This window comes from Leopardus geoffroyi, chromosome C2 (assembly GCF_018350155.1).
Source record: "Leopardus geoffroyi isolate Oge1 chromosome C2, O.geoffroyi_Oge1_pat1.0, whole genome shotgun sequence".
NCBI classification, from domain to species: Eukaryota; Metazoa; Chordata; class Mammalia; order Carnivora; family Felidae; genus Leopardus; species Leopardus geoffroyi.
This window is the reverse complement of record NC_059333.1, coordinates 66,888,282-66,901,607: the sequence shown is the minus strand read 5'-3', so window position 1 is coordinate 66,901,607 and position 13,326 is coordinate 66,888,282. Positions and strand designations below refer to the sequence as shown.

General features: G+C 35.9%; 1 protein-coding gene across 9 annotated transcripts in view; it reads right to left on the bottom strand.

Moving 5' to 3' along the window:
• The window catches only part of STXBP5L (syntaxin binding protein 5L), a 377,555-nt gene extending 364,473 nt beyond the window's left edge, over positions 1 to 13,082 (bottom strand). For 6 of the 9 annotated variants that reach the window (XM_045502187.1, XM_045502190.1, XM_045502182.1 and 3 more), the window contains exons 1-2: positions 12,837 to 13,082; positions 11,553 to 11,749 (exon numbers count right to left, since the gene is read on the bottom strand). In XM_045502187.1, the coding sequence (XP_045358143.1) occupies positions 11,553 to 11,741 (189 nt within the window). In that variant the 5' untranslated portion in view covers positions 11,742 to 11,749; positions 12,837 to 13,082. Of the gene's footprint in view, positions 1 to 11,552; positions 11,750 to 12,294; positions 12,423 to 12,832 lie in introns of those variants that run through there. The other 3 variants (XM_045502185.1, XM_045502183.1, XM_045502186.1) reach the window with 3 other exon arrangements.
• Positions 13,083 to 13,326: the final 244 nt, after the last annotated feature.

Genomic DNA, 13,326 nt, shown 5'->3' with positions numbered 1-13,326 from the left:
TCCCTCAGATTCAATCTAACTTCTCAATTGATTATACTACTAATGATTTTCAAACTTTTTTGGTTTGCAGATTTATAGACAGGTGTTTAGTCAATTTATAATAAATAAATTAGAATAAACATTAAGCAATCCAATTAATTTCTTGACAGTCTAATTTTATTGTGTACATGTACACAACACATTTTTATTGTGTACATTTATTGTGTACAGTTTTTAATGTTACTGAAATGTACAAATGGTTGGCAAAACAGAAAAAATTTTAAAAAGTAACGGTGTTCTCTAGCTACAAATCCTTACCTTTTGAATCCAGGTACCAAATCTACATCTAAAACCACCATTACATAATGGTCAATTTTATTTATAATGAAATGTACATATTCTAATATGATGATGTTTTTATGCTATTTTCAACCCAAGAAATACTTACTGGATACATGTAATCCAATTATAAGATACCTAGAATTAAAACATTAATTATATTTGTATTCAAATTCACTATATTGATTATATATAACTATATTCAAAATAATTCTATATATTATCAACTGGTAATTTTAGGCCTCCTAGAACTAAAATCATACTCTTCTTTCTAATATCTTACATAGGCCCAGAAAATATCATTAACTGATTTTGTTGATTAATCAACCAAAAGATATCATTTCACTCTTATTATAGTTAGTTAGGTGAGACTGGTTTATGTACTAATCATTTTACATGGTACAATAAATATTATTTGAGCAATAAACTTGTTAAAATATCTTCTTATATTCCTTCAGTAACTATGAATATTCCATTTAACCAAACCTCTATAAAGATATCGCAGTGGGCCTTTATGTATTTTCTGGAGGTCTTGCAGTCTATTCTTTACAACTACTTTCCCCAAATCCTTTAAATATGCTTTCTATTTTTAGCTTTATCAAATTTAATCATTGATTTTCTAACATTCCTTATCAATAAATTTTAGCATTACTTAGAAAGTTAGGAATGATTTCCCAGTGTATTATACACATTAACAGATTAGCCTTTTAAATATTAAAAAGATGTTTAAATTTATCTTTTTTTTAATTAAAAAGAAGAGCACAGCAGCTATAACCGAATTCTTTTATAAAGATCATTATTTTGACAAGTAGAAACAAAAAATTCAGTTTTCTCTAATACAACAAAAACTCAATTTAAAACTTAAAACAGGGCTTCTATTTGAAACTTCTAATGAATACAAAGTTACTGCTGTCAAATTAATATGTAAATTATTTATAGAACTATAATATAGGAAAGCAATACAATCATTCTATTACTGAAAGTAAACTACGGAACTTAATTAATCCTATGATTTTTTTGTAGGCAATCTTCAGGTGAAGGCAGAAGGGGGTCTACAGAAATGCGCTAAACTTCAAGAAATAGGAATTTGATTTAATCATTGGTGATAATCCTACAGATAAACAAACTTGGAAATTATGTAAGTTTTTAAATTAGTTCAATATTGAAATATACACAAAGTATGACAGCACTATTTTTTTTAAATATATATATATTTTTAACTGAAGTATAATTAACACAGTATTATGTTCGTTTCAGGTGTACAATATGATTCATCAATTCCATACATTATTCAGTGCTCTACATTGCATGTAGATGCCCAGTTTTCTCATACATTCACAGTAAATGTATTCTTAATCCCCTCTATTTCACCCATCCCCTTACCAACCTCCCTTCTGGCAACTTCCAGTTTGTTCTCTGTATTTTAAAGTCTGTTTTTCTTTTGTCTTTTTCTTAGTTTATTTCTTAAATTCCATACATAAGTAAAATCATATAGCATCTGTCTTTCTCTGCCTGGTTTACTTCACTTAGCATTATACCTTCTATGTCCATCCATGTTGTTGCAAATGGCAAGATCCCATTTTTTTTATGGCTGAGTAATATTTTATTTTGTATATATACATATACATATGTGTGTGTGTGTGTGTGTATGCCACATCTTCATCTACTGATGAACACCTAGGTTCCTTCCATAATTTGGCTAGTATAAATAATGCAAAAAACATAGCAGTGCATATATCTTTTCAAAATAGTCTTTTTGTTTTCTCTACATAAATATCCAGTGGTTAAATCACTAGATCATACGGTATTTCTATTTTTAATTTTTTGAGGAACCTCCATACTATTTTCCACAGCAGCTTCACCAATTTACATTCCCATCAACCCAGCACACAAGGGTTCCTTGTTCTCCACATCTTTGCCAACACTTGTTATTTCTTGTCTTTTTGATTCTTGCCATTCTGACAAGTGTAAGGTGGTATCACATTGTGGTTCTGATTTGCATTTCCCTGATGATTAGTGATGCTGAACATCTTTTCATGTGTCTGTTGGCCATTTGTAAGTCTTTTCTGGAAAAATGTCATTCAGGTCCTCTGCGCATTTTCAATCAGTTTATTTGGTTCTTTGGTGTTGAGTTGTAGAAGTCCTTTTTATGTTTTGGAAATTAACCCTTATCAGATATATGAGTTGCAAATATCTTGTCCCATTCAGTAGGTTGTCTTGTCATTTTATTTATAGTTTCCTTCACTGTGCAAAAGCTTTTTATTTTGGTGTAGTCCCACTAGTCTAATTTTGCTTTTGTTTCCCTTGCTTTTGTGTATGGTATTAGAAAGTAGTCCAGTTTCATTCTTTTGCATGTAGATGCCCAGTTTTCTCAGCACCATTTCTTGAAGAGACTGTCTTTGTATGTTCTTGCCTGCTCTCTCACAGATTAATTGACCATGTATGTGTGGGTTTATTTCTGGGTTTTCTATTCTGTCTCATCTCTGTGTCTATTTTTGTGCCAGTTATACTGTTTTGATTAATGGAGTTTTGTAATATATCTTGAAATTGGGATTGCAATAACTCTAGTTTTGTTTTTCTGTCTCAAGATAAGTTTTGCTATTTAGGGTCTTTTGTGGTTCCATATAAGCTTTAGTATTATTTGTTCTAGTTTTGTGAAAAATGCTGTTGATATTTTGATAGGGATTGCTAATCTAATGATCTATAGATTACTTTGAGTATTATGGGCACTTTAACAATACTGGTTCTTCCAATCCATGAGCATGGAATATCTTTCCATTTGTCTGTGTCATCTTCAATTTCTTTCATTAGTGTTTTCTAGTTTTTGGAGTATAGATCTTTCAATTCCTAGTTGTTTATTCCCAGGTATTTTACTCTTGATGTAATTGTAAATAGGATTAATTTCTCTTTCTGCTACTTCATTATCAGTGTATAGGAACACAATAGATTTCTGTATATTAATTTTGTGTCCTGCAATTTTACTGAATTCATTTATCAGTTCTAGTAGTTTTTGTGGTGGAGTCTTTCAAGTTTTCTATATATAGTATAATGTCATCTGCAATAGTGACAGTTTTACTTCTTCCTTACCAATTTGGATGCCTTTCATTTCTTTTTCTTGTCTGACTGTGGTAGCTAGAGGAAAAGTTGTTTTTCACTATTAAGAGCACTAATTGTTTTTAAGATAAGAACTGCCATACTAAATGAGATAAAAATCCAATTTGCTGACAATATACTAGCACCAAAAGACTTTTTGTAAGAAAATGTGATTGCTCTCTATGGTAACTTTAAAAGTTTATAAACATACTTCCTACAAGTCTATAATCCCTTACATGAGCCTGTACCCACACCCTTATGCTTTTAGGATAAACAAAGTAGAGAGCCTAGAGTAACAGAACAACCTGGCTTTTGTTTCTGATTCTTTTTTTTTTAAGTTTATTTATTTTTTGAAAGAGACGGAGACAGCACAACTAGGGGAGGGGCAGAGAAAGAGGGAGAGGGAGAGGGAGAAAATCCCAAGCAGGCTCCATGCTGCCAGCACAGAGTGCAACATGGGGCTTGAACCTGTGAAACCACAAGATCATGACCTGAGCCGAAACCAAGCACCTGACATTCAACAAACTGAGCCACCCACGTACCCTTGTTGCTGATTCTTAAAAAAATTAATTTTAACGCATTTGGTTCTTAAATGTGTTACCATCTCAACCCTAACAAGGTAGCTTAAGTCTTCTGGTTTACCTCCATTCCTATTCTTAAAGATGCCCACCCTCAACCTGTCCATTTTGGCGACAGGAGCATGAAGTCATTGTCAGATGCTTTATCCATAATAAGTTATCCTGCTATGTCAACTGTACTATCTTTTATAATACTAGTTACAGCACAGAATGAGACAGGTCCGCACATCTCAGGGAATATTTTAATGAATGAAAATTGCAAATATGTAGAACTGTGATCACGGACTTGCACCAAACCCAGTTACAAAACCTCTCAAGACATGTGAAATTAGAATAATGTGGAGACAATGGGAAACCTGAAGAAGAGATAATAATCAGGAAAACCTACGCACTTGACCTCCTTCAGCTTTCCTGGGTCCTGGAAAGCCTAATTCTCCACAGACCACATGTTTCTGATTTTATACCTATGTATCTGGGAATATCTTATGTTATATCTGGTATAAGGATCATGATTACAAACTCATTTCCTTGCAGTAGTTACACTAGTTATCTACATGTTGGCTCTGACACTATGACCATTTATAAAAACAGCTTATAAATGTTAATGAATTATAAGTTGGCTAATTTAAGAGTTTATTCAAAACTTTAGGAATTATGCCATCTTGTTCTAGTGATATATTTCTTTTTGTCTGTTTTGTTAGTTAGGTCTAGATCATCCCATGCGTTTGTCACTGTCAATCCAGTACTTCTGAATTGTTCCCTTAAAAAGATTTAGGAATAAAATGTCCCTTATATCTTTCTCAATAAAAACTGAAATTTATTTAATTTTTTAAAAGTTTTGTTTAATGTTTATTTATTTTTGAGAGAGAGAGAGAAACACAGAGCATGAGCGGAGGAAGGACTGAGAGAGAGGGAGACACAGAACCCAAATCTGTCACCGCAGAGCCCGATGCAGGACTCGAACTCATGAACCACGAAATAATGACCTGAACTAAAGTTGGATGCTTAACCAACTGAGCCACCCAGGCACTCCAATAAAAACTGAAATTTAATTGAATATTTCTACAATCTTCTTTTTCCAGGTCTTTTTGAAAATTATATACTATATTCCTAAAATGGTGTCACTCTTTCACTGAATAATTTCCTTGTCTTCCATAAAAGCCTTTTCCAAGAAGCTGTTCAAAATAATACCTAGTTTGCTCTTAATACACCTTTCTATTACCTTTCCTGCTCTCATTTATTCATTCAACAAATATTTACCTTGTGTATGGCAGGCACAGTTCTATGAATTGGTAAGATAGTTGTGAACATAATAAAGCCCTGCCCCCATGTAGTTAAATTATGATAGGAGAAGCAGACAACAAGCAAATAATATATAATTTAATGACAGGTAATTGTGTTATCAAGAAAAAGTAATCAGGATAAAGTCAGGGAGGGAGTGAGCAGCAGTCAATGAAGATCTCTCTGAGAAGTTAACAATTAGTTAACTTAGAACTAAATAAATTAAAGGGAATATGTAATATAATTATTAGGGAGGAAAGTGTTCCATGGAAAAGAAAAGCAAATGAAAAAGCCTCAAGGTAGGAATTGTGTCGGAGAAACAATAGGAAAACCAATGTAACTGATGCAGAGTAAGTAACATGAAGTAGAGTTGAAAATGATATCTTGGGGGCACCTGGGTGGCTCAGTTGATTAAGCATCCGACTTGGGCTCAGGTCATGATCTTGCGGCTTATGAGTTCAAGCCCTGCATCAGGCTCTGTGCTGACAGCTCAGAGCCTGGAGCCTGCTTCAGATTCTGTGTTTCGCTCGCTCTCTCTGCCTCTCTCCTGCTTATGCTCTGTCTCAAAAATAAATAAAACATTTTTAAAAAAAAAGGAAAATGATATCTTGTCAGGGCCAGATCATTTAGATCTCTATAAGACATTAATGAGATTTTTGTTTTTATTTTTAAGAGAAATAAAAAGCCATTGGAGAGTTTTGAGCAGGAATGGCATAATATGATTTAAATTTTAAAAGGATTCTACTGCTTATTATGAAAGTGGAGCCTCAGTGAGAACAGAGAAAATACCTAGAAAGCTATTGAGTAGTAGTCCAGGCAAAAGATGTGGTAGAAGTGAAGACACGTAATCAGATTTAGGATGTATTTTGAAGGGGAGTCAATAGAATAGTCTATTTTCTCAAAATCTCTATGTTTCCCAAGAAATTAATCATGTTGTCTTTTCTAATAAGTTAGAAAGATAAAACAGAAAAAATACTAGATTTAATAATGGAAGAATAGAGCATTAAACTTAGCTATGCCTCCTACCAACTTGGAGACCTAAGGATACCACTTAAATTCTCTGGCTTCAGATGTCTTATCAGTAAGATAAAAATATTTACACTTTTCTTGTCTTCCTTACAGGACTGTTATGAAGGTCAAATGGGAGACCCTACAAATAAAGCTAAGTTTAATGTAACAAACTCACTAGATTAACAAAAACTTTCCATCCTCTTTGTAAAACATGGATTGACATTAATGATTCACTGAATACTTGAAACTCTAGCTTAAATTCTCACACTTTCCTACTCCCAGCCTAATTAGGTGTGGGACAATTAACTATAAGAATTAAGATAGATGATAGGTAGATAGATTTTATATATACACACACATACACACATATATATTGTGTGCATATACACTCACCTATACTCTATATATATGTGTACATACAGTTGACGCTTGAACATGGGTATGAACTGCATGGATCCAGTGATGCTTGGAATTTTTTTACATAAATACATAGTACTATACATGTGTTTTCTCTTCCTTATGATTTTCTTAATAACATTTTCTTTTTTCTGCTTACTTTATTGTAAATATACATTATATAATACATATAACATACAAACTACATATTAATCAACTGTTTATGTTATCAGTAAGCCTTCCGGTCAACAGACTATTTGTAGTTAAGTTTTGGGGAGGTAAAGTTTTCAGGGAGTAGAATATATACAGATATTCAATCATGGGGAGATCCACACCCTTAACCCCCATGTTGTTCAAGGGCCAACCATATATTCATCATGTGTATAAACTAAGTGTCAGATGATATGTATATATCATCTAGAAGGACCTGACACTTTGCTTCAAAAGCAAAAAAAAAGTCCTTTTTTTAATTTTTTATTTATTTTTTTAAATATAATTTACTGACAAATTGGTTTCCATACAACACCCAGTGTTCATCCCAAGTGCCCTCCTCAAGACCCATCACCCACTTTATTCTTGAGACAGAGCATGAGCAAGGGAGGAGCAGATTGGGAGAGAGACACAGAATCCAAAGCAGCCTCCAGGCTCTGAGCTGTCAGCACAGAGCCCAATGCAGGGCTCGAACTCACAAGCCATGAGATCATGACCTGAGCCGAAGTCGGATGTTCAACCGACTTTGGTGCCCCCCAAAAGTTCTTATTCTACTTTAAATAAGTTAAAACTGAAAATTATACATAATGACTTTGGGATGGTTTATGGAAGAAAAGCCCACACAGAACTCCAATTACAGAACCAATGCTCAACAACAAAAAATCTTGTTCATTCATCAAGTGACCTGTAAAGTGGTGTATATACATTTTCAGTTCAAATAAAATGTTTAAGACATATATCGTTATTAATGACTTTCTGCTTTAATCAACCAACCATGTATATACTGTTTCATTCATGAAGTATATCAGGTGCCTACTATAATCATTCTCAATACTGACTGTGTATCAGAATTTCCTGTGGGGTCTTTTCAAAAAATGCAAGTGTCTAGGCCCCATTCCTAGATATGGATTCTCTAAGACGAGTGGAGCTAGAAATCTTTCTTTTACACAGAGTTAAGAACCACTGGCCTACTAGGTAGTAAGCAGCCTAGTAATGATAAGGAAACATATATTTTCCTCTCATAGAGTTGACAATATAACAATAGTGACAGAAAAATAAATTTTCTAATCACAGTAAGGTGCTAAATTCACACCAAAAGGAATATTCCAGGTGCTATAAAAAAACAGAAGGGGAAAAAAAAACTAATTCTGCCTTGGGCAGTAAAAAAGGAAGGTAGTGGACAGAGCGGGTTTCATGGAGGTGATATTTTAACTATGAGATAAAAAGTAACTAGGAATTCTCCAATTTTATTAAAGCTGGAAAGGATATTCTAGTCAGAAGCAACAAATTGAGAAAAGGCATTGAAATATGAGAAAATATGGTCCTTTCAGGGAATGCAGTATGTGTAGGAAATCAAGGAAATGAGGATGGAAATGTAAATAAGAACCTCAACCTGATATAGATCAAGTTAGGCACCTTGACGTTTACTGTATAGAGCAGTAGTTTCAAATTGTGTTTCACAGAATTCAAGTTCAGAAAAGGCACTTCATGTAGTTCATAAATATCTGAACAACATGGGCATTCAAATGCATACATACTGAACTTAGATTGCATTAAACTAATGTATAACTTGTTTTTTGATAAGCTTGAACCTAAGTTTCTTCTACCATTTCTATGTTTTTGAACTTCTTATACATTTGTCACTGATTATAAAAGGTGTAACTTTATACTTTTACTTTTATAAGGCCATCAAAAGTCCTACACCTGACAGGGATAATATTATACAACAAAAACCAAATATAAAATGCACGATTTTTATTGAGTAGCTGTATAATTTATTATTATTATTTATTTTTAAATGTATACCAGTAAGGTATATTTACTTGTTTGAATAGCTGCTGTTTACTGGGTCTGACATTAGCCTTTTATTTGTAGAGCATCATTGCTCTAGGGAAACGAACATAAACTTTTTGGCAGGGAAATGACATAATTAACATTACAGTTCAGCAATAACCATTATTATAACAAAATCAATTGGAACAGGGTAAAACTAGAGGTAAGAAGATCAGGTAGGAAGTGATTTCAAGAGACTAACCAAGAAACTATGATAGAATGAACAGGTACTGAAGATGATGAAAAGGGAATAAATTTCAGAAATTCTGAGGAAATAGAATAGATAGGATTTGATGACTGATCAGATAATAGAGATGAGGATGGTTTTCAAAAGAGCAGATTACAGATTTATACTTTAGTTTTGATCATGTGGAAAAGTTACAAGTACCCAAAAGGTGCCAACTGCTTAGTACTCAGAATAGAATGTTCTTTGCACATTCCATCAGTGAGTCCAAATGAAGTCCCCACTTTAGTAACAGTCCTAATTTTGGAATTTCCTTAATCCATTTTTATATATTTTCTTATAGTCAAGGTAACCTAAAGTACAATCATAAAATCACTTTTAAAAATTAAGTATATTGCTATCCAAAGATGCCATAGTACTTTCCTCATTTAGTAACACTTTAATACTATTAGTGTTCCACTTATACAGCTATGTATCCTCTTAATTTCTTTGAAAGTATAATTTTGTACTTATATTATTACAACCTACTGGTTATAGTCATTCCACTAAGAACAAGGTGATTTCAAAAATTTAAGAATACAAAAATACACATTTTAGCACCTTTTCCAAATTTATACATTACCTTCACCTAATTGTCTTGTTTGATCTTCCCAGTAACCCTCTTAAGTCAGAAGAGTAGAAATACTTATTACCATATCACAGATGAGAAAATCAAGGCTCAAGGCAGATAAATGGCTTGTCCAAGATTACATGGCTGGCAAACGACAGAGCTTTAAATAAAGTACAATCTGATTCCTAGGCCAGTGTTCTTCCTACCATGCCATATGTTTTTGAAGTAATGCATATTTAACTTCTGCTACTTCTCATGACTATTTCCTGTCTGACTAAATAGGAAGACAACTACATATCTCCCATTTTCCTCTCTTGCATTCACCCATTTCCCCTGAAATTTTTAATTTAAAACCTTCTCTACCAGATTTAAAACCTCAATAGTCCTGCCAATCTGTTTCAGAGGTCTACCTTTTCTATAACTATTTTATCTTTACCAAAACTATCCTAAGAGATTTTGGAAATTTTTTCAGAATCTTGGAATGGAAACAGTAATACACCAAATATTAGATAATCATAGCATATTCCCCTAACTAGCAGTTCAAATTTAAGCCTGTAAGACCCTTTTCCATATTTCTTTCATGACCAATATTAAGCCCCTAATCTGACAAGATATCTACTATTTCTTTTAATATTTATTTGAGAGAGAGACAGAGCATGAGCAGGGAAGGGACAGAGGGAGAGGGAGACAAAGAATCCAAAGCAGGCTTTGAGCCATCAGCACAAAGCCCGAAGCGAGGCCAGAACCCACCAACCATGAGATCACGACCTGAGCCAAATTTGGAGGCTGAACCAACTGAGCCACCCTGGCATCTTTATCTGTTATTTCAAATTGAGAACGAAATTATATACAACTTTGTATACAAAATTGTATGCATATAAACTTCATAGGGTAGAATTATATCTTTTAATCTAATTCTAAATAATTTCACTTTTATGTAAATTAATATATAATATTTTAATAAATACAGGTTTAATGTTTTTATAATGATCCTACCAGGAATAGCAAATAAGACAATAATTTAAACTTACCCCATTATATATGTTATTTACTACAAAAATAATTTTAATAATTTCAAAAAATTCTTTTGAAGTACCAAAACATTTAATAATTTCTGTAATTTCAAAAATTTATGATTTGTTCTAATGTATTCAAACACATCTTAAAATTGTATTCATCAGTATTATATGAATGACTTAGTAGCTTTTTTAATTGTACATGGAGGTCAAGAATACATTCCTAAGCTACCTTCCCAAAAGAAAAAAGAACAGTAAGAATTATAAACTACTTTATGTCAGAAAACATAAATATCTATATAGTAACAAAATGTTTGTTTTGAAAATTCTCATGGCTCCCCATCAGAAACTCTATTTTGCTTATTCATTAGAACTTGAACATTAGAGTACAGTTACCCAAAATGTTTCCTCACTAAACCAGAACACAGGCTATTTTTAAGTTCTTACAAGTATTAAGTCCATGGATTTGTTTAAAAATTTAAGAATCTGGAGGTGTTTTCATACAGAATTTTAAACAATGAATTTAAAACAATACTGTTACATCTTTTTAAATGGATGTATTCACTTAGCTATTACTTCTAGCAACATTTTAATAGCTTTAATCATTTTATACTGCACAGTGAAATAAAATAACAATTAGTTTCTCTGAATGTCAACATGGAATTAACCAGAATGATTATTTTCTCCTTCAGTTTACTACTTATACATAAATATTACATTAAAAATTTTGCCCACAATTTGGGCCTTGACATTGCAAATTCTACTTTTTGTGTTTGCTTATTTCCACTTTAAATTACCATTGCTTTTTAAATTGATACTGAAGTCGATGCCTAGAACATCTTTATTAATTCAAACATCTACCTATAGAGTCGTCTGCCCAGGACTGCCTGATGCTGGCATCTCAACAATTTCTGATCCCTAGTGAGTGTTTTTGTTTGGTTTGGTTTGTTTGTTTTTAATTATTCTTTCCTCACAACAGTGAAATAAAGAAATAATAGGCTGTAAGCCAATTCAAAACTTACCTTGCAAATCTGGAAATACTCTGAAGTCAGGGTTTCCTGAATCTCCTCTTTGAGAACCCCTGCAGTCCCTCCTGGGTGCACGGAACCACTTCCAGCCCCACCACCGCTGTTACTGCCACTGCTGCTACCACTGCCAGGGGAGGAGGCAGTTAAGCCGTCCAAAACTTTTCGGAAATTAAACTTCTTCATTTTAAAAACTGTTGAGAAATTCAAAGGAAAGGGTGACTTAACGCATGGACTTATACCTGGGCAAAAGTGTTGAGCTTTTCATATTAGTGAAGGCAGTAGCCAGTCCCCATTTTACAAGCATTGGCTATAAACGAATTAAAAAGAGAGAGAGAGAGAGAGAGAGAGAGAGAGAGAGCGCGCGCCAGGCTTCATCTTGTCAAATTTTAATTCTAAAAAAAACATCCTTTAAAAGAAATAATAAAATACAACTCTAAAGGCAACAGTATTCCCTCCTCATACATCAAATTTTCAAGTGCTTTATCCTCAGCTGTAGCTACGCTTTATCAGCACTGGGGTAAAAATAAAAGGCAGTGTCATCATCGTCATTAGCATTATATCATCATTATTATTATACAATCAAGCCGGAGTCCAACAGACCAAGAGTCTGTCTCTCTTAAGGGCGGGCTTTCTTTTTAAAGATTCAGCTCAGAATATTTTCAGAAAAACGATACTGGGGTTGGGCGGTGGGATAGCGAGTATTTACTCTGCTACCACCTTCTGGACTCTTCCTCACCATCTTCAACACTCCCTTCTTCTCAGTAGGTAATGAAGGGGAGGCCTTTTTCCATTTCTCACCCCCAACAGTCGGACCCCAAAACATCTGCGGGTGACCCACGGCAACAGCAGACGGGAGGGGTGAGCGGCGGCGCCGGCTGCCTCCGCTTCTCCCTCCGCCCTCCCCTTCCAACCCCCCCCCCCCCCCGCCACCAGCGTCTCCAGCCCTCCTCCCTCTTCTCCCCGCTCCATCCACCCCCCGCCCCCCTCTGTCCGCAGCCGCCGCCGCCGCGCTCGCCCGCCTGTCCGCTCTCCCCGCAGCACCGCGGCGGCTCCTGGGGGACGTGAGGCAGTGGCGGCTACAGCTGCGGCCCGAGTCCCGCCTTAGCCTGCTGGGCGCGCAGAGCCGCCGTTCCCGCGGTCCCTCCCCGGGCGGAGCGCCTAGGCACCAAGCACACACAAACACCCTCACACAGACATTCGCGCGCCCATTCGGAGCACACTCAAACACCGTCACACAGAAATTCGCGCGCGGGCGCTCACGCTCATGAACACACACACAGGTGTGAGGGAGCCGCGGCTGGACGGCGTCGTCGGCGTCCCAGAGGGATGACTATCGGACTCCAGACTTAGGCACCTTCCTCGGCCGCCACTAGGTGCCAGCCAGCCCGAGAAGCTGAAGGTGCGGAGGGAGGCGGGCTAGCAGGCGTCAGTCCCTCCCGACTGTGGCCGCTTCTCCGGTTCCTCTGGTCGCGGCGCCCGGCGCTCTCCGAGGTCCTAACCAAGCAGGCAGGCTCCAACGAAGGCTCCGCCCTCCCGCCGTGGGATGCAAGCCCCGCCCCCTAGAACGCCCCCTCGTTTGCCCCGCCCCCTCCACTTCAGGCCGCGCGGCGCTGGAGAAAGGGGCGGAGAGTTACGGTACGTCAAAGGGAGCAAATAGTCTCGGCTCCAATCCTAGGCTCCATAGAGTCAAGCTCCGCGGTCGCGAGGCGCGGAAGAAACTGGGGGATAGGCCGAAGGAAAAGCCAATGAAAGGGGGAGGGGAGAACTT